Source organism: Marmota monax, unplaced genomic scaffold, assembly GCF_021218885.2.
Source record: "Marmota monax isolate L192 unplaced genomic scaffold, Marmota_monax_Labrador192_F-V1.1 WCK01_AAM20220418_F8-fsc00204, whole genome shotgun sequence".
NCBI lineage: Eukaryota > Metazoa > Chordata > Mammalia > Rodentia > Sciuridae > Marmota > Marmota monax.
This window is the reverse complement of record NW_026695247.1, coordinates 2856445-2882210: the sequence shown is the minus strand read 5'-3', so window position 1 is coordinate 2882210 and position 25766 is coordinate 2856445. Positions and strand designations below refer to the sequence as shown.

Below are 25766 nucleotides of genomic sequence, written 5' to 3'. Positions count from 1 at the left end.
AAAAACAGGAAATAATTAAAATCAGAGCCAAAATCAATGAAATTAAGAATTTTTAAAAAAGCAAAGGATTAATAAAACAGAGTGTTGGGTTTTTTGAAAGAGTAAAGCAAGATTGATAAACCCTGGCTCAACTACTCAAAAGGAAGGAAGACTGAAATTAACAAAATTAGAAATGAAAAGGGAAATATCACCACAGACACTACTGAAATCCAGAGATCATTAGAAACTATTTTGAAAATTTATACTCCCAGTGAGCTAGGAAATCATTAGGATATTGACAGATTCCTAGAGATGTATGACCATGAAGATATAGAAAACTTACATAATCAGTGTCAAGTAATGAAATCAAAGCAGTTTAAATATTAAATAGATCAATCTCAGGTAATAAAATTGAAGTAACTATCAAAATCCTTCCAACAAAGAGAATCTCATCAGAGGGATTCTCAGCCAATTTCTGCCAAAATTTAGTTCTCAAATTACACCGTGAAATAGAAAAGGAGGAAACTGACAAAATCATATTATATAATCAGTATTACCTCGATACCAAAACCAGACACAACAAGGAAATAAAACCAAAACACTGTACAGATTCAATGCAATTCCCATGAAAATACCAATGACATTCTTCACAGAACTAGAAAAAGTAGTTCTAAAATTAATTTTGAAAAATAAAAGATTGGGATAGCCAAAGCAATACAGAGCAAAAAAAAAAAAAACAAATCTGGAGCTATCACAATACTTGACCTCAAATTATACTACCGATCTAGAATAACGTACAGAATGGTACTGGCCCCTCAAAAGGCAAGAAAACCAATGGAACAGAAGACACAGACAAACCCATGTAAATAGTTAACTGATACTATACAAAGGTGCCAAAAATATACATTGGAGAAAAAATAGCCTTTTTAACAGATGGTGCTGGGAAAATTAGGTATCCTATCCCTATGTAGAAGAGTGAAACTTGACCCCTTTGTCACCCTGAACAAAAGTCAACTCAAAGTGCATTAAAGACATAAGCATTAGACCAGAAATTCTGCAACTTCTAGAAGAAAATGTAGGCCTAACGCTCCCAAAATATTGGCACATGGATTAACTTGCCTTAACAAGTCTCCTAAAGCACAAAAAATAATAAATGGGATGACATCAAATTAAAAAGCTTCTCCATAGGAAAGGAAACAAGAGCATGAAGAAAGTGCCTACAGAATGGGAGAAGAGCTTTCCTCAGATAGGACATTAATATCTAGAATGTATTAAGAATTGAAAAAACTTAACACCCCCCTCAAAAAAAATCCAATTAATAAATGGGCCAAAGAAGAACTAAACAGATATTTCTGTTTAGAAGGACGAATAGCCAAAAAATATATGAAAAAATGTTCAACATCTCTTGCAGTTTGGAAATTCAGTTCCAAAGTACATTCAGATTTCATCTCATTCCAGTCAAAATGGCAGTTGTCAAGAATCAAATAATATTAAGTGTTGGAGAGGATGTGGGGGGAGTGTACTCATACATTGTTGGTGGGATTGTATATTAATGCAACTACTCTGGAAAGCTATATGGAGATTCCTCAGAAAACTAGGAATAGAACCACCATATGACCCAGCTATCCCACTCCTTAGTATTTATCTGGAAGTATTTATATTTTTATATATCAATCTGGAAGTATTTATATATTTTAGTATTTATCCAAATTTAGCATACTGTAGGGATACAGCCACATAAATGTTTATAGCAGCATGGTTTATATAGCCAGGCTATCTAACCATCCTAGGTGTCCTTCAACAGATGAATGGAAAAAGAAAATGTGATATATATGCACAATAGAGTATTACTCAGCCATAAAGAAGAATGGAATAATGGCATTTGTCAGTAAATGGATGGAACTGGAGACTATTATAGCTAAGTGAAATAAGCTAGACCCATAATGTCAAAGATTGGATATTTTCTCTGATATTTGGAATGTAGCCCATAATGGCAAGGGTGGGGAGAGGAGGGAGGGGTAAGAGGAAGAAGAAGAGGAGGGGAAGGTCAGTCAAAATACAAGAAAGATCAGTGGAGTAGTTAAAGGGGATTGAGGGAGAAGGGACAGGATAAGGGAAAAACAGAAGAATGACTCTGACAACCGTTTTTTTTTTGGTACTGGAGATTGAACTCAGGGGCGTTTTTACTGAGCTACATCCTCACCCTTTCTTAATGTTTTTATTTTGAATATGCCGCTATGCCTACTACTTCTCAAATTTGATTTTTTTCTATCACCTTACCTTCTCCCCAAATTCAAGCCATCTACTTTTCATTTAAATAAGCCTTCAGATTTAGTTTCAAGGTTATCACACACAAGGAGATATACTTTTGTTGTGTCTTTTTCCTTAATCCGTCCTGTCTATACATGCATTTTCCATGACTTATTCTTCATTCTTCACCATATCACATTCTTATGATTTCTTGTTAAAAGTGAGTCATACTGTGGGAGGCCATCACATCATGTGACCAGCGTTTTTCCTCTCCTGATTGGTTTGAGGCACTGTTGGTCATCCCCTCCCGCCCCATGATCTGGCTTCTTTTTTAAGTAATGTAAAATGCAGCCAAATGTGTCTTCATGCGTGGGCATGCGATCTTAAGGGTAGTAAAAATGCAGCCAAATGTGTCTTCATGCATGAGCGTGCCTTTCTACATCCCCAAGGATCAAGCTATGTTCACCTGTTCCTTTGTGATATAACCCCTTGCCCTGTTTGGGACAGAATGTTCCATGGAAACGCCCTTTGGGTGTCCCCTTCTCTTACTGTGCCCTTGGGTGTGGCCTTCCTAGATGTCAGTCAGCCTGCTGACAGCAGACATCATGAAGCTAGACTCAGCCCCTTGAAACCTGACCCCTTATCTCATTTGAATGGCTTCTCCTTAATAAAAGGGGTCAGCACGCTCTCGCTCTCTCTCTTTCTGAGGACCCTTAAGGTCAGAGGAGCTGTCACAGCACCCCCAAAGAAAAAGGTATTTCTGTCTCTTGTGTGGTTATTTCTCGCAGCCCAGTTCCCCTGGAGTGACCCCTGAGTGTTTTAGTCGCATGCAACGCGACATCATACAATCTTGAGTTGTTCTAGTTTTCATAGGGGAGGGGAAAAGTCATATGCTGAGATTGCAGAGATTTATTTTATACCTCAAAATGCAAAACTTACAGGCATTTTCTTTGTAAGTTGTTAAGACAGAAAAGGCATTACTCTCCATGCTGTAGTTTCATTCATTCACTGGGAGGGGCTGGAGTATAGCTCAGTGTTAGAGCACTAAGGTGGGAACCTTAGAAGATCTTTAACTTTGCTTCCTACTCAGCGCAGGACCGCCCCTTGGTTCTTTGTGAAGTTCAGAATATCTTTTCACACTATGAGGTAACCAAAATGCATCTAGATTTTGTCCAAGTTCTTTTATGTTTTCACGTATTACACCTAAATTTTTTAAAGTTCTGGAAAATACTTTCTAGTACTGTGCATGTCAAAGAAACTTGATTTCCCCCCAACGTTATTAGCTTGTTGCACCATCAGAGGATCAAGGGGCAGCAAAGTGTATTCAAATATCTGTGATCTACCTTGAGGCAGAATTTGACACAGTGAAAGGAAATTACTGAGGGCAAGAGCTGTCTAATGAGGAGAGTGGCCTGCTTGTGGGGAGGGAGCACAGGCTCAGACCCTGGAAGGTTAAGCAGCAGTGTAGTCACATCAGTGTGGCATTCTTCCTGAGCACCAGCAGGGAGACAGAATTTCATATTTGGAGAAATTAAACAATGAATTTGGTAGAAGAAAGGGGTTCACTGGTCTTAGGCTATGAAGATATGAATGATGTTAGAGGAATTGATTAGTATAATTCATGAGTGGCTGAGTGAGGAAATTATTCTGGACTCCACAAAGCCTCCACTTAGTGCCACAGAAAATATCTGGCTAGGGTACTTGCTCACACCTTTGCATTATATAAACTGAGTAAAGCAGTAGAACATTCTATGCTCAGTGTCACTTCTTGACATAATTTACCATCTGTTCACACTTGAATGTGTATGTCTGTTGTAAGCAATATGCCACACACCTGAGTCCCTGAAGCTATATTGTATTCACTGGTCAATTAAAAATTTTAGTAAATTAAGTTCTTAAAAATTAGTGTAAGAAAGTGGCTTTCAGTTTTTAACCTAATGATAGTTTGATTAGATTTTGTGAAATGTAGTTGGGTTGTTAAGTAAAAGTTGCTTAAAAAAAAAGGTTTAGAATGCCACTATTATGTACAATTATAATGTACCAATAAAACATGTTTTTTTTTTTTTAACAGGGAAAAAACAAACAAAAATAAGATAGGTTTTATATTCATTCATCATTAAACTTTGACTAATAACACCTAGGTTTAATTTATCTAAGTTCATATCAGGTATTTGCTTTTGTTGATTTATTTACAGTGGTCACTCAATCACTGAGCCACATCCCTAGCCCTATTTTGCATTTTATTTAGAGGCAGGTCTCACTGAATTTCTTAGTGCCTCACTTTTGCTGAGGCTGGCTTTGAACTTGAGATCCTCCTGTCTCAGCCTCCCAAGCTGTTGGGATTACAGTTGTGTGCCACTGTACCCAGCTTATTTACTGTATTTTTAAAAAATATTTTTTAGTTGTTGATGGACCTTTTTATTATTTTATCTACTTATATGTGGTACTGACAATTGAACCCAGTGCCTCACACATGCCAGGCAAGTGCTTTACCACTGAGCCACAACCCCGGCCCCATTTTCTGTAGTTTTGAACGTCTGCCAAAACCTACATAAAATCTTAGTGTGTAAATGTTCTGACCAGGAAGCATGAATAAGTCATATAAAAGTAATAGGAGGAGCTGGGGTTGTAGCTCAGTGGTACAGCGCTCACCTAGCACATGTGAGGCCCTGGGGTTCAGTCCTCAGTGCCACATAAAAATAAATAAAACAAAGGTATTGTGTCCAACTACAACTAAAAAATAAATATTAAAAAAATAAAAGTAATATGAATAATTGTTTTTAATATTTTCCACTGGTACTACTTGACAACTCAAATTTCCAAAACAAGTTTTACTTTAGAAGCAGTTTTTAGAAGTTAGCAGGACATCATTTAAGGTAAAATAACAAAGAGAATGATAATTGAGTGAATGCCTCAGTTGGCATACAAAGAGCTTGATATATTCCTAAGAAATCCTACAAAAAAAAAAAAAAAAATCCTGCAAATGGAATTCCAATCTGCTAGGCCATTCACCATTCTACTTATTTTGAATAAATCACAGCACTAGCTCCTTGGAGTTTCTGAAGGAGTAAGACATGACCCTTGACCTTATGAGTCTCATAATGTCAATGATCCAGTGATCTTCTTCCTATTTGTAACAATCAGTGACAATCTCTTTCCAAAGTACAAAAGTAAGGCACTAACAAAATCACAACCTACCCTTGACTTAAAAAAAAAAAAAAAATATATATATATATATATATATGGACATTTATCTATCTATCTATCTATCTATCTATCTATCTATCTATCTATCTGAGGTGCTGAGGATCGAACCCAGTGCTTCACATATGCTAGGCAAGTGCTCTATCACTGAGCTACAACCCCAGCCCCCAATTTGCCTTTTTTGTAGTTTATATTTCATATGTGTGTGTGTATTTATGTGTGTATAAGTGTAGTGCACACAAATACATATTTTTAGAAACCCAGATATCAGTAATTTAACTCCTACCAAAGTCTAACAAATACTTTTATAAAAAGTTGTAGTATTTAATGAATCATAGCAAGAAGTGCCAGAACATTGGGCTAATTGGAGAAGGATCAGATTCTCTACATTCTTTAAAATCTCAGTTTGGAACAGGGAGAGCCATACAAACAGAGGCACATGTTTTGTCCCAGGGCCCTTGGGAGACTGGCCTTTTCCTGCCAGCTAGCTGTGGGGAAATGTTTGGTTCTTTCCAACCAAATTGATACCATCTTGATAACAACTTTCCTTCCCTTACTGGGAAACATTCTGCAAATGACTTATGGCGTTTCCTTGGATAAAACAATGAACTTCTAGGGACAGAATCCTTATCTACATAATAATAGATATTTAGCCTAGATTTTGTTAAAGTTTAATGAATGAATGAGTATAAAACCTATCATTCTTTTCTAAGCAAATTATTATATTTACCAACCCAATTGCCTACTAAACTACATTTTACAGAATTTAATCCTATGCTATCAGATTAAAAGCAGTGTGTGTGGGGGGGCTGGGGTTGTGGCTCAGTGGTAAAGTGCTCTTACCTTCCATGTGTGAGACACTGGGTTCAGTTCTCAACTTAGTACCACATAAAAACTAAATAAAGCTATTGTGTCCCTCTACAACTAAAAAATATTTAAATACACATATATATATATATATGTATATAATATATATAAATATATATTTAACAAAAAGCAATGCCACTTTCTTACCATTCGTGTTTTTAAAGTTGTCTGGTTGACAGGTAAATCAGATGTGTGGCACAACACTTACAGTAAACACATTCACACATTAAGGTATGAGCAGTTGGTAAGTTGTATCAAGAAGTGACCACAAGCATTGAATGTTCTGTCTAACTCAGTTATCATTAGATAACGGGGCCCCTAACTAGGTATTCTCTTCGGCACCAAATGGACTCTTAAGTGGACACTTCCAGTTTCCCCTCATTTGTCCCTTCCAACCTCATTCATACTTTGCAGCTTATGACTAATGAAAATGAACCCCTTTCTCCCACTAAATTCTTATATTCATAGTTTACTTCCTCCAAATATGAAATTCTCCCTCCCTTCTAGTGTTATTTTTCAACTCATGAAGACACAAGAGTATCTGTATGTTCGTAACAAAATTTTTGTTGTGTACTTCTATATAGGAGCAATTTTCATCCTGTAAGAATCATTTCATATTGGAAGAATACATTCATCTAGTTAATAAAGATTTGAAAAACGCTCATTTTTGTATTGTTAAGTCACAGTAAAGAGAGAGTGTCCATGTGTACTATATAGTAGTGTGGAGAATAGGACACTATACCATAGAATGGGAGAGTAAACAAAAAACCCTAGTGCAGAGTATCAGATGCTGCCAGTATATATAGGAAAGAGCCCTGTACCAGCATGTGTGCTTATATTTGTATAGTCTCTTTGGAAGGATACATAAAAGGCTGGCAGTATCCCAGCAAAAGATCTGAGTTCTAGGGAACCAGGGATGAGAAGGGAATTCATTTTGCACTGTTCTTATTGATACTGTTTATATAGTTTATTTTACTACATTCATTCATATACAGTTAAATATATGTGTATATATGTGTGTATATATATATATATATATATATATAGATAGATAGATAGATAGATAGATATTAGATATACAGGTACATTCTTTTTCTCCAGTTCTGGGGCTTGAACTCAGGGTCTTGTAGCACATATTAAGCAAGTGCTCTACCACTGAGCTATATCCTTGGCCTTTTAATATTCCTTTTCATTTTATTATTTATTTATTTATTCATTCATTCATTTATTTATTTTGGTACTGGGGTTTTAACCTAGCAGTGCTTTGCCACTGAGTTACATCTTCAGCCTTTTTTTCTTTTTTTTGAGAAGAGGGTCTCACCAACTTGCTGAGGTTGCCCTCAAACTTGCAATCCTCCTGTCTCAGCCTCCTGAGTCTTTGGGATTACAGGTGTGCACTACTAGGCCCAGCTTAGTATTACTTTTTAAAATGTTGCATTTCATTGTATTTTATGCTGCACTGGGTTAGCAAGTGCCTTGAAATGAACACAGCTTCACTTATACCTCGTGTTTTAGTTAGCTTTTTGTCATTGTGACCAAAATATCTGACAAGAACAATTTAGAGGAGAAAAAGTTTATTTTGGCCCACAGTTTCAGAGATTCAGTTCATGGTTAGCCAACTCTGTAGCTCTGGGCCTATGGTAATGTTATGGCAGAAGGGTTGCTGGAGGAAGGCAACTCAGGACGTGGCAATGAGGAAGCAGAGTATACCACTCACCAGGGACAAAATATAACCTCCAAAGGTATATCCAGTGACCTACTTCCTCCAGCCACATCCTACCTGCCTGCAGTTACCACCCAGTTAATTCATATCAGTGTGTTAGTCCACGAATTGGGCAAGAGCTGTCATAATGTAATCATTTCACCTCTGAAAGCATTGCCTCACACATGAGTTTTAAGGGACTCCTCATATCTATATCATACTACTTCTCATCCATCATTTTCTATTGTTGCAAAAAGTGACATTTGGTATTTGGTTTGCAACTTGGACCATTTAGAAGGAGCACCAACTTTGCAGTTGGATCAGACCTGTGTATACAGCTACTGGATTGTATGATTATTCAGCCTTTCTGATTCCTAATCTTCTCTTCTAAGCTGTGAAAAATGGTAGTAAGTATAGCTCAGGGTGTTATAAAGATGAAATAAGAAATTGTATTAAGTCAGGGACAATGGCACATGCCTGTAATCCAAGCTACTGGGAGGCTGAGGCAGGGTGATTGCAGGTTTGAGGCCAGCCTGGGAATTTAGTGAGACCCTGTTTCAAAATAAAAAGGATTGGAAAGCTGGGCACGTGGTGTACACCTGTAATCCCAATGGCTCCGGAGGCTGAGGCAGGAGGATCACAAGTTCAAAGCCAGCCTCAGCAATATAAAGGCCCTAAGCAATTTAAGGGACCAGGGATGTGGCAGAGTGTTTAAGCGCCCCTGGGTTCAATTCCTGGTACCAAAGAGGTGGTAGGGTGGGGAGGGCCTGGTAATGTGGTTCATTGGTAGAGCACTTGCCTAGCATGTGCGGTGCCCTGGATTTAATCCCTAGTACACACACACACAAAAAAAGAAAAGAAATTGTACTTTATGAGCTAACACAATGATGGGCATAGGAGTTCTGTAAATAATAGTTGTTTTTATTTTATTTTAATTTATTTTTTAAATAAATGACAGCAGAATGCATTATAATTCTTATTACACATATAGAGCACAATTTTTCATATCTCTGATTGTATATAAAGTATGTTCACACCAACTCGTGTCTTCATACATGTACTTTGGATAATGATGTTCATCACATTCTACCATCCTTGCTAACTCCCTGCCCCCTCCCTTCCTCTCTTTCTCCCATGCTCCCTCTCCCTACCCCTCTATGAGTCAGTCACCTTATATCAGAGAAAAACATTTGGCATTTGTTTTTTTGGTATTGGCTAATTTCACTTAGTATTATCTTCTCTAGGGCCATCCATTTACTTGCAAATGCTATGATTTTATTCTCTTTTATTGCTGAGTAATATTTCATTGTTATATGCCACATTTTTTTATCCATTCATCTACTGAAGTACATCTAGGTTGGTTCCACAGTTTTGCTATTGTGAATTGTGCTGCTGTAAGCAATTCACAAAACTCAACTCAAAGTGGATCAAGGACCTAAGAATTAAACCAGAGACTGTCTAAATAGAAGGAAAAGTAGGCCCTAATCTTCATCATTACTAAGACTTCCTACAGCGCAAGAATTAAATCCAAGAATCAATAAATGGGATGGTGGATTCAAACTATAAAGTTTCTTCTCAACAAAAGAAACAATCTGTGAGGTGAATAGAGAGCCTACATCTTGGGAGCAAATTTTTACCCCTCACACATTAGATAGAGTACTAATCTCTAAGGTATATAAAGAACTCAAAAAGTAAAACACCAAAAAGAAAACCAAATAACCCAATCAATAAATGGGCCAAGGACCTGAACAAACAATTCTCAGACGAGGATATACAATCAATCAACAAATATATGATAAAATGTTAATCATTTTAGAGAAATGCAAACCAGAACTACTCTAAGATATCATCTCATTCCAGTCAGAATGACAGGTATTATGAACAAACAACAATAAATGTTGGCGAGGATGTGGGGAAAAAAGTACAATCATACATTGCTGGTGGGACTGCAAATTGGTGCAGCCAATATGGAAAGCAGTATGGAGATTCCTTGGAAAACTGGGAATGGAACCACCATTTGACCCAGCTATCCCTTTCCTCCTCGGTCTATACCCAAAAGTTATTTTTATTTTAATTGGGTGACTAAGGGACTTGTCTAAGTTTTAAAATCCATACTTTCCCAGCCCTTGGATCATTCTTAACATTTCTATTTCCCTGGCATGCCGCAGTGGACCATAACTAGTTTTGAGTACCACCTTGGCTTGTAGAGTATTTTATTAAATATATATATTTTTATAACTTTATTTTGTTTATTTACTTTTTATGTGGTGCTAAGGATGGAACCCAGTGCTTCATCCATGCTAGGCAAGCTCTCTACCACTGAACTACAGCTCTAGCCCCTCATGGAGTATTTTTTAAGTGAAATAACTTACTTTCTGTTTTAATCCTGCAGAGTCTTTTAAATAAAAGCAGCAGTCTTTGCCCTTCTCTCTGTAAGTGGGAGTTTACTGGTTTCTTATAATTTTTGAGTATGTATTCTTGTATATGGTGAATATTATTTATTTTTTGCTTATTTAGTAAGCCAAAAAAATTTAAACATGAGTCCATAGTATAGACTTGCAAGTCAAAACTCAGTGATGACGGCAATATTAGATCCCATTCCTAGAGTAAATATATTATTTAGGTAAATGTTTATACTGTAATGTATTTGTTTTATTTTTAAAGTCTTTTTTTTTCTTTTCCAGTTCTTTCATTCTCACATGGCATTCAGAACAGCTTCTATGCCCTCCCCATTATGTGAAGCTGAAGAGAGAGTGAGTCTTTTTTTAATGTATTACATATCGTCCCTAAATACTTTTATAATTTAAAAATAACTACTTATAGAATTTGTAGACTCTTATGTAAGTATGCATAATGTTCCTATTAAATTGTTTTCTGTTTATTTTTTCACTTGTTATTTATTTTTTAGTTCTTTTGTTTCTGGTTTTAAGCAGATTAAAACTCCAGGTGCTTCAACAACAACATTCCATAAAAAGACTAGCATGGTTAGATTCCAGCACAATTCTGGGAGGGGAAGAAATAAAGACTAGCACTGCTTTGGGTGGGCACATTGCAGAGCATGGTAGGGGCAGACAACTTTGGATGACAGAATGTGGAGACCAACTGGGTGGCCTCGCCAGATGCTTTTCTGCTGCAAGATTAGACCTGATGTTTCCAAGGTCATTCTGAGTGTGCCTGTACAGTAGGAATGGTTTGGTAATGCATGTTAGAAGTTATATTTAAAAAGAAGGGTAAATTTAACTTGATGAAAGAGCTATGCTGTTAAAAACAGAAAATTGCAAGTAAAGCATGGTAATTCAATGAGATGAAATAATTTCCTTTAGTTCTGGGCTCCCATAGCTAGAGTCCCTTCTTGTTTTCAAGATGGCTTCAGATGGCTGGGTTTTTATGCAGAGCTCTCCTTCAAGCTCTTTCAAGTTACTGGCTGAATGCAGTTCCTTGCTGACTGGCCTTCCATTTGTTCCCAGAGACCATTTTCTTTTCCTTGCCACATGGCCTCTACTATTCTAAAAGCCAACCAGGCAGAACTTCTGGCAGGTCTTATCTTCTTTGTGTTTCAGATTTTTTTAGCCACATCCATCCCCCCCCCACCCTCCGCCAACCCCAGATCTTTTTAGCCAGGAATGCCCAGACCCTGTTAAGGGCTTGCTTAGTTAGGTCAGGGCATACCTATGATTGTCCTTTTTCTAGAGCTACCTGAGTTGGCACCTACATCACATATGCAAGTTTTCTCAACTGAACCCAGATTAGTTTTATTAAATAACTGAGAGAAGATGTGTGCATACCAGAGGCTATTTCATTATTCTGCCCACTGCACATGGTAAAAAGCAATCCTTTCTCACCTGACCTGTGTCTCCTCCCTAGTGGTTAGTCTGTCACTACCTTTTGAGATATTTCCTTCCATATTCATATAGATATAAGAATATATACATACATAAAAAAAGTTTATTTTCACACAAATCACAGTAAATAAATCACTGTTTGGATACTTAGTTTAAAAGAGTCATACATGTCCTGGCGTGCATCAGTATATGCTTCAATTTGTATATCTATACATTTGAGTTGTTTCTACTATTTGACTATTAGGAATAAAACTGCTATGAATGTGTGTCCTTGTTTGGATGTATGTTTTAACCTCCAGGTTGGATTTTTGTTTTTATCTAACATTTTTCCAAATTCACTGTACCATTTTGTATTTGCACCAGCACATTCTCAGCATTCCATTTGTTCTTCTATCTTCAACACTTGACATCATCAGTCTTTTAAATTTTAGTTATTTTATGTGCATCCAATGATATCTTACGCCTTTTTTGGATTAATGAGTATTTTTATGATTGGTTCCATTTTATCTCCACTCTGTTTTTTATTTTTAAAAATGTTGATCTAAGCTTTAATTTATGACATTTTACCTTCAAATAATACCATGGTATATATAATATAATTTTTCTTTTTTATTATATAGTATGTATCATGGAGGTGCTAGATTCTTCTTCCAGCTTTGTTCTAACAGGCTGATAAATTGCTGTCTTATCACATTGATCACTTTGAGACTTGGTTATCGGCTTGGTTAGGGCCAGTCTATTTCAGTCATGCCTTCATACTAGGGAACTTTTCTAATTCTTGGGAAATAGTCCTTAATCCTAAAATGTGGACTATCTAAGATTGAGGTGTTTCTGAGGCCTCTTTAACTTACAGACTTAAAATTTAAGAACCTCCTTTCTCTCCAGGATGGTACTCTTTAAAAATGCTCAGCTCCTAGTGCTGCATGACAGAGTCTCAGTATTCCTTTTGTCCTTGTGCAGTTTGGCAGTCAACCATGTATTTGAGGGGAATGTGTTTGCATATTTTGGGCTTCTTCCATTCCGGAATTCCCCCACTCCCCCTCAATTTCTAGCCAGTGTTCCTGCCCCAATTTTCAAATGACTTCTTAACCCAGTAAGACTATTTCAGTTCTTCCTGAGCTCCATCTTTGTACCCTCAAGGGAGAGTACAAGTGGTTGGGGGTGTCCTGAAGGATTTGCTATGTGAATGTGTATCTCACAGAGTAGATTCCCTTCCCTCTAGAGTTTTCATTCTTTCCAGAGTCTGTGTCCCTGTGACTTGAAAGAGTTGCTTATAATTGTTATCAGCAGGGAGGTAAGTTTGACGTGAGTTATACTGTCACTACTGGAGCTGAAACTATAATTTTGTATTGTACTTTTTTTTCACTTCATGTCTTAATGAAGGATTTTTCCAAGTCATTAAAAATTTATCGTAAACATTCAATGACTTTAAATTCTCCATTTTGTGAGTGAATATGACATATTTTATTTGAATGTTTTTAGAAATGAAATGTTTTACTGTTAAAATTTGTGCTGGACTTTTGTATTGAAGGGAATAAGAAATTTATGTTTTGAGGATCTGGACACTGATTTTTTTTTTTCCTCACAATGTACTTGATCATTGTCTTAGGTGAATAGTAATAATTGTAAAATCTTTACTTCCTTTGATAAATTCATCCTTTCAAGTGTGCCTTTTTCCTGTTCAGTCAAGGTCATTTTAACTGTGGCTGTTGTTTTTGTTTCTTCAGAAAAGAGAAAATATCCGATCCTTGACTATGTGTGGCCATGTTGGTTTTGAGAGTTTGCCTGATCAGCTAGTCAATAGATCCATTCAGCAAGGCTTCTGTTTTAATATTCTTTGTGTTGGTGAGTGCCACTAACTCTTCCTCTGAATTCTTCCTCATGTTCCTTGTGCTCATTCCGTTGTTAGTATAAGCAGTATGAAGCTCATGTTATCAGTTTGAGATCATGAGCCCAGGGATTTTCTTACTTATTTAAATTATTTCAGTTTTGTTTTTCTTAGCTTTAAACCTTTTGTTGTTCCATAAACATTTTAGTGCTCTTTTCGGAATTCTAAGTAACTTAGTATACACATTAATTTCTCTGCTGATGACTTAGAACCAGCATTATGTATTTCTTTCATGGACAACCCTATCTTTAAAATATTTGCAATCCTTGAAACTACTCTGGGAATTCGCAGCTGTTTCTTCTCACCCATTCTATGTGCCTATGAAGATGTACCTTTCTTTCTTTCAGGGGAAACTGGCATTGGAAAATCCACACTGATTAACACATTGTTTAATACTAATTTTGAAGAACATGAAGCCTCACATTTTTGCCCAAATGTTAGACTTAAAGCTCAGACATATGAACTCCAGGAAAGTAATGTTCGGTTGAAACTGACCATTGTGAATACAGTGGGATTTGGTGACCAAATAAATAAAGAAGAGAGGTATGTGTTTTCTTTATGTATTAAAACACGTTTTCTTATTTCAGGATCAAGACATTTGCCTTTTGCCTTGTGAGCTTTGGTTTGATTTTCCTCTATGGCAATCCATACCTTTCCTCCCATACATTATTATTATTATTATTATTATTTAGCAATTAAGCAATGTTTTATTCTTATTAACAAATTGACATTTTTCTGCCAACTTGTCTATTTTCTTTAGAGTAATTTGAATCAAATTACTAAAATGTGTATTTCAGCAAAAATAATTTTAATTATTTTCTGATATTTGGTGTATATTCAGTGATTGGTATTAGTTTTCAGACCAAGGATGATTATTGTTGAAAATAAAATATATACAAGGCCAAATATATACAATGGGCAAATACATGGTTCATGAGTTGTTTTTGCAATATGCCAACTAAAATAGTTATATTAGTAAGCATTGTAGGAAAGTTTTAATAGTGAAATTTTAATTTATATTTTACTTTAGTATATATTTTCTATATTTTCCTATAGTATTATGAAGATTAATGATAGATTCTATATCAACTTTAAGCTGTGAAAGAAAGGGGTAAATAGATTGGGTGAAATGAATTACTTTTTGAAATGTATATATTTTCCTTATTATAGGCAATTTTTTAGAGGGAAAATATTTTGTACAAATTGACCTGATATATATTTGCATATAGCCTTTTCGACACTGCATTGTGTTTTAAATATGAAGAAATTATTTATGTGGATTAGTGGCAGGTATAAAAGCCTTTGATACCTTGTTTTAAATGTTATTAATATTTGTAAGATGGATAGCAACTTAGAACTAATGAAAGTATTTTTAATGCAACTTAAACTGCTAACTAAATTTCTTTGTAGGATGAAATAAATTCACAATACATTTAGCTTTCTATGTAAATTTATCCTTGAGTTTTAATTTGCCTTTCTTCATTAATTTATTTGTTAGATTGTTTTTTGGCAATTACCAAGATAATATGTAGATACGTTTTCACTACATACCAGTTGGAACCCGCTTTGGTCATCTCCTCAGGCCCTGTCCCATTTCTGTCCCCAGAAAAACTACTGCTGTGAATTAGGTATTTTCCCAGATATTTTTCAGTTTTTAAGTTTCTTTTATTTTAACAAAGATTTATTGATGCATAATTTAAATAGAATAGATTTCATTGCTATCAAATATAGAATTCAAAATTAGTTTTGACAAAACTTTCAGTTTTGTAACCACCATCATTTCTTTAATATAGGAAATGGCTTTGGGCTTGGCATTTGCCTATCAGTCCTTAGCCACAGACTTTAGGAGTATGCTCTTCAGATCTACAGAGCTTTTTGTCTGCAGCTCTTCTCTGTCTAGTGTTCTGCCCCACAGATTTCAGTCATCTTGGTCTCCCCTAAACTTCTTAGTCTTTGCATCTTGGTGAATATATCAGGCTACTTGCTGTCTTTCAGTATTCTGCCCAGTAAACCTGTTTCCATGCTGGAAGCTGAAAAATTCTTAGTGTTCCCCTCATTTATTGCTTTTTCAATGATCATAGTTTTATACTGCCTGTTGTCCAGCATCCAAAATCCCTTTTCTCATATATGTTGTCTTAGTTTTTAGGTTTTAGGTGGAAAGGTAAATTCAGTCCCAGTTATTCCCATAATGAGTAGAGACAGTTTATTTTTCTTTTCTTTTATTTATTTATTTTTTTAAATTCTGGACTGTACTAGGGAGGATTTGTGTATTTTGTTGACCAGTAAGGAGTGATTGAGGGCATCTTCACCCTATCCTCATCCTAGAGGTAAAGCTGTATTTTTTACATGTGTTAGGGGTTTTTTTGTTTTCTCTTTTTCTCTTGGTTTTGGTTCTAGTTTTGGTTTGTTGACTTTGAGTTTTGTTTTAGATAGAATAAGAAAGTTTATTTTAGTAGTACATTTTTTAAAAATGTGAATAGACAATGTTGGTGTTTGTTTTTGTTTGTTTTTCGATGTTGGGGAATTGAACTCAGGGGCTCTTTATCTCTGAGCTATGTACCCAGCCCTTTTTAAATTAAACTTATAATCTTGGATACCACTTTGGGATCACTTTTTCATATTGTGTTCTGTTCGGTATTTTTCTTTTAGTGTTTTTGTAATTGTTCATTTATTTATTTATTTGCTATGCTAGGAATTCAACCCAGAGCCTTACACATACTAGGAAAGTGTTCTACCACTGAGCTATATCACGCCTTACTATTCCACAAAATACACAAATCCTCCCTAGTATAGTCCAGCATAAATAAATAAATAAATAGATATTGTTAGCTTTCTGAAATGAGATTGAAGAATTTTAATTCTTTTTCTATTTTTTTGGATTAGAGTTAGTTTTCCCTGAGATGTTTGCTAAAACAAACCAAGAAAGCTAATTTGGAGTTACTTAACTTCACTTAGTGTTTATAGGACTATTCTAGAGTTGATCTTTTTTATTTTTTGAAAATGTTTTGGTGTTATACTTTTCCAGGAATCTGTTTTGTGTAAATTTTCAAATTATTAGCCTAAAAATATTGGTAATACACTCCTACTATCTTTGTATTGTCTATATCATCTGTAATGATACCTATTTTACTTTTCAGATATTGGTTATTTGTACTAGTTTTCATTTTCTTAATTTTTTTTAGTTATAGATGGACACAATATCTTTATTTTATGTATTTTTATGTGGTGCTGAAGATCAAACTCAGTGCCTTATGCATGCAAGGCAATACTACTGAGCCACAACCCCAGCGTCTTGTTTTCTTTTTCTGTTTGATGAGTCTCAACAGAGCATTGCCAATTTATTTGGTCTCTTCAAACACCAAGTTTTGACTTTCTTGTTCTCAATTTTATCCTTTTTTTTCCTATTTCACTATTTCTATTTCTTATATTCTGTTTATTTAGCAAAAAATAATTTACGGATTTCATTTTCAAAAATCATAAGCAAGGCATTTGATAGAGGAACATTCACATGTAGGTCACACAATAGGTCATGTTTTAAGTCATGAATGAAAGCTTCTTTGGAATTTTTATATCAAATATGTAATTGAAACAAATTTTACTAGTATTTTGGGAAGGGAATCCTGTTAGGTTACATTTAAACCAGTTTCCTAGAATTACTTACTGATGTTCATAATAATCACTCTGATAATGAAGTAAATTCTTTATTATTCTAGTTCTTATAGCAAACAGAATTATATGATCTTTGTCTTCACATTGTTTACCGTCTGGACAGGGAGAAAAGGTATTCTGTGGGTTTAAAAGAGGTGATGATCCTCAAGAACTAGAATTGTCAGGCAACTTTATAGAAGAATTCAGTTCTATCCACATTTATCAAGTTCTTTAGCTGAACAAGGTACTGCTCTTTTTGGTCTACAAAGATGATTGCAAAGGTGACCAGGGAATTTGAGGTAGGAATTATTTGCTATTTATTTTCACTTGGATTTGTTTAAGGAGGATAGTTAAGGGTAGAAAGGTAAGTTGAATAGGCAGTGATTTAACATATCATAATGAAGTAGGATGTTCACAAACTACTCTTGAATTGCTGTTAGCATACTGGCCTGCATGTGCCTTGTGATTTGATTTGCATCCTAAAGGATGAATAGACTGAGACAACCAGAGGGAAGACAACATTCTAAGGGGGAGTTATCTGAGTAAGAACTTGGAGCAGAGAACATGATTGGCCATTTCTTTGTTTATAATTAGCGAAAAATAAAACCATGCCAATCAGTATTCCTAGATACTTTCAGCTGATGTTTGCTTTTCCTCTTTACTATGTTCATGCCTTTACAAATCTGATTTAGAGAAAGTCCTGGACTTTGATTGAAATATATTTTTAGTTGATACGCCGAGCCTTTTTTCAGTTAGTTAAATAACATGTCATGGTTACAAACTAGATTCTTAGCTTTCTTGAGCAGTCTGAGAAGTATGGGAACCTTTATTATAATGGGACACAACATGTGAATGGATATGGAAATGAATCATTGTAATTCATTACTGTATCAAGCACAGTTTGTTCTGATGGTTTGTGAATATTACCTTTGTGTATATGTTATACACATTGTTTTTTTTTTTTTTTTCAGTAAGTTATGTGTTTAGGTTAGCATATAAACTCTTTATTAATTGGTAAAAATACAGTCCTCAAACTTGAGAGTTTTACAAGTGTCTTATCAAGGTAGCATAGATATGTTGTATTAAATATTTAAATAATTATATTTTCAGCTACTTACCAATAGTTGACTACATAAATGCTCAGTTTGAAGCCTATCTCCAAGAAGAACTGAAGATCAAGCGCTCTCTCTTCAACTACCATGATTCTCGCATCCATGTGTGCCTCTACTTCATCGCTCCAACAGGCCACTCTCTGAAGACACTTGACCTCTTAACCATGAAGAATCTGGACAGCAAGGTGGGTTAGGAAAGTAATCAATAAATTAGACATTAAATGTGTGTGGACTGCTTAAATATATTTATGGATAGATAGTGTATGTATTGTGACTTTTATCTGTGCATCTTTAAAACATCTAATACATTTCTGTCAGCTTATTTTCTGGAGGAATTCAGTTTGGAAGATGAGATGCAAATACAAAACATTAAAATAAAAGTTCAGTGTCATTATTTTTAATATAGAAATTGTGTAACACTAGTTTTAGGTTACAACACTATTAAGTAAGAGGAAGAACTTCATTGACAAAGATTAAAGTACAATGTTTTATCACATATTTAGTGAAATATGTTTTAATTTGAGCCATACCAAGGTAAGTTGATATGAGCCAATATAAATTTAGGGAGCTTTAAAAAGACTGTAAATCGACTCAAGTTTAACTTTTATTTAAAGCTAAATATATTGCTTAAATATATTGCTTTATAAGTTAAAACTACTTACTGTCTTATACCAAAAGAAATTCAATCCCAAGTAGTGAGAAAGGCAGCTTTCAGAATCCTGGATACTAATTTTATAAAGTATGGTTTAAAAATATAAGGGCATTCTGGTTGTTCTGCTTTCCTCTGTATAGTAATACAGTAATTGATGTGGAAAGCAGGAAGACTACCAGTGAAACCTTTGTGCGTAGGTTGATTTACTTTTGGCATAGTCCCTAGGCTTTAGCAAAAACTTGGTGAAGGTTAATAGACTTATCATGTGAAGAGATGTGATAGACTTAATCATTTAACCAGTTATCTTCATAGTGGAGCCTTATGTGGGAATTCATATTTGTGAAAGGAACACAAAACCAAGAGCATGGGATTGAGGTTGTGGTTTAGCTGTAGAGCGCTCATCTAGCACATGTAAGGCCCTGGATTTGATCCTTAGCACCACATAAAAAATAAATAAATAAAACAAAAATAAAAGGTTAAAAAAAAAAAAAAACAAGAGCATGCAACATAAGCTGGAGAGAAGAAACGTGACAGTAGTATAAAGTGTGAATAAAGACTAGTGCAGTGGCACACGCCTGTAATTTTAGCAACTTGGGAGGCTGAGGCAGGAGATCACAAGTTCAAAGCCAGCCTCAGTAGATTAGGGAGGCACTTTGCAACTCTGCGAAACCTTGTTTCTAAATAAAATACAAAAAAGGGCTGGGGGTGTAGCGCAGTGGTTAAGCACCCCTGGGTTCAGTCTACACACCCCCGTCTTCCTGCCCAAAGACAGTAGTGTAATTTGGTGCCTATGGAGTCTGGTTTCAAATGTTGGATCTGTCGCCTATTACTTATTTGATCTTGGGCAAGTGCTTTTAGCCTTCTGAGTCTCAGTTTTCGTACTTATGTACAAACCAGCAAGAAGCCCTACCTTAAGGCCCAGGTATGAAAATTAACTAAATTAATCCATGTAAATAGAGGGTTTAACAAATAGACAATCTTAGTAAGACAGCTATCATTACTTTGTGAGAATTAAATGAGATAATGTATTACAAAGTCCCTGTTATATTGTGCACATGAAATACAAAATGTATAGGCATGCAAATATGTTGGTTCACATTTCTCAGTGGTCAGAATATAGACTATATTTCATAAAGTTTTTTTAGTACAGTGTATAAATATATATTATATAATCTCCAGCTTTGATGATTTAAAGATGTTCTTTACTTTTTATGATAAACTATAAACTACCTTATAAAAAACAAGCACCTGCTTCTGTTATTTGTATAAGAATGCTGTTTCAGAGTTAGCTGAGGTCTACAGGCTTAATACACTAGTATAAAATAGATAGTAGGAGTCGGGTATGGTAGTGCACACCTGTAGTCCCAACTGCTTCAGAAGCTTAGGCAGGACGATCCCTCCACACCAAGATTTTGAGGCTGACCTCCTCAGCAGAGTGAGACCCATCTCATAAAAAAGATAGGACTATAGCTTAGCATACAAGGCCCTTGGTTCAGTCCCTTGCAATACAAAACAAAACAAAATAAAACAAGAAGTTAAATATATATAAAATATAAAGTAATATAAAATAGGCCACTCACTGGTTCAACTTCAGTCCAACTACATACCAGCTATTGCCTCTTGGGGCAAACTAACTAGGCTTTAGCTTTTACATTTGTAAAATAGGAGTACATGCTCATGCTTGTTATAAAGATTACCTGATATCCTTCAGCAGATGAATGGATAAAGAAAATGTGGTATATATACACAATGGAATATTACTAAGCCATAAAGAAGGGTGAAATTGTGGCATTTATTGGTAAATGGATGGAACTGGAGAATATGCTAAGTGAAATAATCCAATCCCAAAAAACCAAAAGCTGAATATTTTTTTTAATGATATGCAGATGCTAACACACAATAAGGTGGGAGAGGAGGGAAGAATAGAATTTCACTAGATTAGACAAAGGGGAATGAAGAGGGAAGGAAGGGAGAATGGGAATAGGAAAGACAGTAGAATAAATTATAAATTTCCTGTGTTCATGTATGGATGTACGACCAGTATAACTCCATATCATATACAACCACAAGAATGGGAAGTTACACTCCATGTATGTATTATATGTCAAAATACATTCTACTGTCATGTATAACTAAAAAGAACAAATAAAAAATTCAAGAAAACAAAATAAAACAAAAACCCAAAAATAAATGTATCAAAAAATGGAAGATATTATTAATAGGAAAACTGTGTGAGGGAAGGAGGTATATGGGAATACTCTGTACTTTCTTTCTTTTTTTTTTTTTAGAAAGAGAGAGAGAGAGATAGAGAGAGAAAGAGAGAATTTTAATATTTTATTTTTCTTAGTTTTCGGCAGACACAACACCTTTGTTTGTATGTGGTGCTGAGGATCGAACCCAGGCCGCACGCATGCCAGGCGAGCGCGCTACTGCTTGAGCCACATCCCCAGCCCACTCTGTACTTTCTGGTCAGTTGTTTTGTATACATGCTGCAAAGAACAGTCTTGAAATTAGAATGCAAACAAAAAAAATTACTCGAGATAACTTTAAACATTTATCACAGTGCCTGGCACATAGGAAACACCTATGTTGCTTATTATTCTGTTACTTGAAAATACTTTTAATTAGCAGGCACAAACTTGTTCAGAATATTCATATTTTGGTATTAGAGGTCCTTACTAACCTGATGTCCACCTTTAGCCTTCAAGTCTTAGAGAAGAGTTAGCAGGGAGTAATCTATATTAATATGATCCCTTAGTTGATTTTCAGGAATAAACAGGAAAGATAATGATCACTTACTTGTTCAGCAGTCCAGTCTGCAAACTCTTAGAAAACTAGCTCTAGATGCATATCATGTACTGCCAAAGACTTTGGAAAGCATCACAATCTTGTTTTGTTATTTGCAGTGCTAGGGATCGAACTCAGGGCCTCAAGCATTTTAGGCAAGCACTCTGCCGCTAAGCTACATCCTTGTCCGAGTGTTATCTTTTAAATAATACTGTATTTCATTCAAACAAAATGAAACATTTTATGGTATTATAAAAGAAAATCTGCATCATGCATTCATTGAAGATTGTCATTACCCTGTCGAAGATTGTTGCTGCTCTTTTCTGCTTTATTCAGTTGATGGGAGAAAAATGCTAAACTTGGTTCTTCTTTATTAAAATCCTGCCTTTAGTTTTCTATTGTATAAACCAGACAGGAATGTTATAACTAAATTTTTGTACATGTTTAAAGAGAAAACTTGAGGCATGCTTCAATTATGTCATTTGGTACTTAACATATATGGATGTGCAATATTTTTATAGTAGCAACTATTACCCACAAGACACCTGGCAGGCCTAGAGCCTAATTTACACAAGAGTACTAGATAAAAATGAGCAATGATCTTAGTTCCTCAGACCTCCAGCCTTTCTTTTTTTTTAAAGAGAGAGTGAGAGAGAGAGAGAATTTTTTAATATTTATTTTTTAGTTTTTGGCGGACACAACATCTTTGTTTGTATGTGGTGCTGAGGATCGAACCTGGGCCGCACGCATGTCAGGCGAGCGCGCTACCACTTGAGCCACATCCCCAGCCCCCTCCAGCCTTTCTTAACATAATTTTCTATTGTTCCAATAAGCCAAACACTTGACTACTTTTTAAGAAAGTTACTTTTATCTTTTGTAGAGGATGAAAAGTGTCCATCTTTGGCAGTATGTATTTTTTTCTCTCCCTTTGATAGGCATGTAAATGTTAATGTTTAGCATTCAGTTCACTTCTGCCTTTTATTGTGGAAGTAATCAGAAGTTATTGACCTGGCATAATTTATTGAATATGTAAGTATAGAATACTGAAACCAAGAACTTGTTATCCAATCCCCCCCCCCCCCCCGCCCCTTGGTGCTGGGGATGGAACCCAGAGATGCTTTTCTACTGATCCACATTCTCAGCTTTTTTTAGTTTGATTCAGGGTCTTATTAAATTACGTAGGTCTTTACTGAGGCTGACCTGGAACCTGCTCAGACCTTCCTCAGACCTCCTAAAAAGTTGCCGGGATTACAGGTGTGTGCCATGGTGCCCAGCAGTATTCAATTTTTTAGGTAGTTTAACATGAAACCTGTTTACTAACAATTGTAAAGTTTTCTACCATTGATGGGAATTTAGCTGGAAGAACATCTGTCTCCTTGGATCATATAGAAGACTGAAATATCCAAGTATATATACTGAATCATTGTGAAATTGGAGAAGATAAAAGTTTAAGAATGTGGGCTGGGGCTGTAGCTCAGTGATTTTATTTTTACTTTTATTATTTTGAAATTAACATTGCCATCTCACTCTCAAAGGACTGGATTTATTTATGTGTTAGTTGATCTTCAGGATCCCACATCTCTTTCTCCCTGGCAGTGATAGAACTTTGAATAATGCTAATGAAGTTATTTCTTTGTGTCATGAAGACTTGTAGCTGGTATTGGTGCAGTTTCCTTTCTGTGCCATATAGGTAGAAGTCTTTGATGACTGGGACACTGATAGGGAAAAAATCAGGGCTAAAATGGGAGGCAGAAAGAGAAATGTCACTTGTTTTTTCATTTTGCTGAGGGACCAGTCACTAATTACTTAATGCTTAGATTATTAAGAAATAAAAGTTGTTAGTGAATTAAGCAGGCATTTTCAGTTTACTCTTTATTATATTTTACATATTTTCTGTGTGATGGAATTGTAAGACACTTCAAGGGAGAGAGAAGAAAATGAGATTTCTAAACCGGGATTGAACTCAGGGACACTGAACCACTGGAGCCACATCTCTAGCCCTATTTTGCATTTTTTGTAGAGACAGGATCTCTCTGAGTTGCTTAGCGCCTCATGATTTCTGAGGCTGGCTTTGAACTCTTGTTCCTCTTGTCTCAGCCTCCCGAGCTGCTATAATTACACACATGTGCCACCATGCCTGGCCTGAAAGGTTAATCTCAACAAGAGCTCTGCTTTCTTTGTATTATTATTATTGTTATTGTTGTTAGTGTGTGTTTATGGTGTTGGGGCCTCGCATATACTACACATACTAGGTAAGTGCTTTACCACTGAGCTATACCCCCAATCATTGGGTCTGCGTTTTAAAAGCAGTTACTATGAGGCCAGTATCTATAGGGATAACTATGTAAGGGATATGTGTGTTTTTGAGAGAGACAGAGAGAAAATGTGTGTGTGTATGTGTCAAGTGAAAGCCAATGATTATTTGAGTCAGAGGTCTACTTATTTTTTCTGTAGAGGGCCAGAAAATAAATTAGGCTTCCAGGCCACATGGTTTCTGTGGCATCTACTAGTCTCAGCTGTTGTAATAAGAAAGTAGCCCGTGAATGAGCATGGTGATGTTCCAATAAGTCTATTTATATAAGCTGGAACATAGTTTATCAATCTGGTCTGGGGTAAGGAATTTTATTTACAGAGACTGAATGGTTTTGTGTGAACAAATAATTACAAGATTAAAAATGAATCCTCAATTATATGATTTTGTATTTCTTTCTACCTAATAGGTGAACATTATTCCAGTGATTGCCAAAGCAGATACAATTTCTAAATCTGAATTACAGAAATTTAAGATCAAGCTCATGAGTGAATTGGTCTGCAATGGTGTCCAGATATACCAGTTCCCAACAGATGATGATACTATTGCAAAAATCAATGCTGCAATGAATGTAAGCTCCTAAAGGAATGTCAAGGCTGTTTTACATGTGAAAATAACTTGTGATTCATGTCACTGCTACAGTAGTCTCCCTTATCTGAAGTTTTGCTTTTTGAAGTTTTAGTCACCCATGGTCAATATTAACTAAAATATTGAAAATATTAACTAGCAAATTCTAGAAATAAATAATTTCTAAGTTCTAATTCATTGTGTACCATTCTGATTGATGAAATCTCATCACAGGCATTGTGTCAACTTACATTATAAAAGGAAGGATGGGCATAGCATCATGTATTTTAAGAGAGAGTGTCCTCATTCATGTTATTTTTATTAGCAATATATTGTTAAAGTTTTCTTATCTTATTATTAGTTATTGTTAATTTCTCTATGTGCCTAATTTATAAGTAAATCTATCATACATATTTTATGTGTGGGAAAAAATAGTAAATATAGGGTTTGGTACTATCTGCAGTTTCAGTTATCCAGTGGGGATCTTGAAATGTATTCTGTCTGGATAAGTGGGGATCATTGTGGTGTATTTTCCCTTGTGTTTTCCAAAAATACTTCAAACAAAGTGAAATTTTTAAAAAGCACACGAAGAAATAAGCATTTTTAAAACTGTTAAAAGATAATGAAAATATATTTCTAAGCATTTTTTCCTTCCTCCCTGCTTTCATCTGAATAAAGCTATGCAGTTGTGAGCTCTGTTTAATTTGTGGAGCTCTATTTAATTTGTCTAAGAAAGATTGCCTTTCTGTCCTGTTTTAAACAAATGTGAGCATACTCTACAACCTCCCTTGGAATGTTTTAGAGTCTAAGTCTTCAGGGAGATCTCTTCAAGCTGGTATTCACGTACACCCTCCTTTATAGTACCCATACATACATCCGAAACATTGACTAATCAAGGATGACTAAATTCTTTTTACTTTCTTTAAACTATCACGTTTCTTAAATATCTGGTGTTAT

The 25766-nt window shown here is 35.4% G+C and overlaps 1 protein-coding gene across 2 annotated transcripts in view; it reads left to right on the top strand.

Annotated features, from left to right (window-relative positions):
- Septin10 (septin 10) overlaps positions 1-25766 on the top strand; it is a 62771-nt gene that overhangs the window by 15069 nt on the left and 21936 nt on the right. The window contains exons 2-6 of one of the 2 annotated variants that reach the window (XM_046420246.2): positions 10687-10755; positions 13572-13689; positions 14080-14275; positions 18491-18677; positions 24652-24813. In XM_046420246.2, the coding sequence (XP_046276202.1) occupies positions 10687-10755; positions 13572-13689; positions 14080-14275; positions 18491-18677; positions 24652-24813 (732 nt within the window). Of the gene's footprint in view, positions 1-10686; positions 10756-13019; positions 13139-13571; positions 13690-14079; positions 14276-18490; positions 18678-24651; positions 24814-25766 lie in introns of those variants that run through there. The other variant, XM_046420247.2, reaches the window with a different exon arrangement.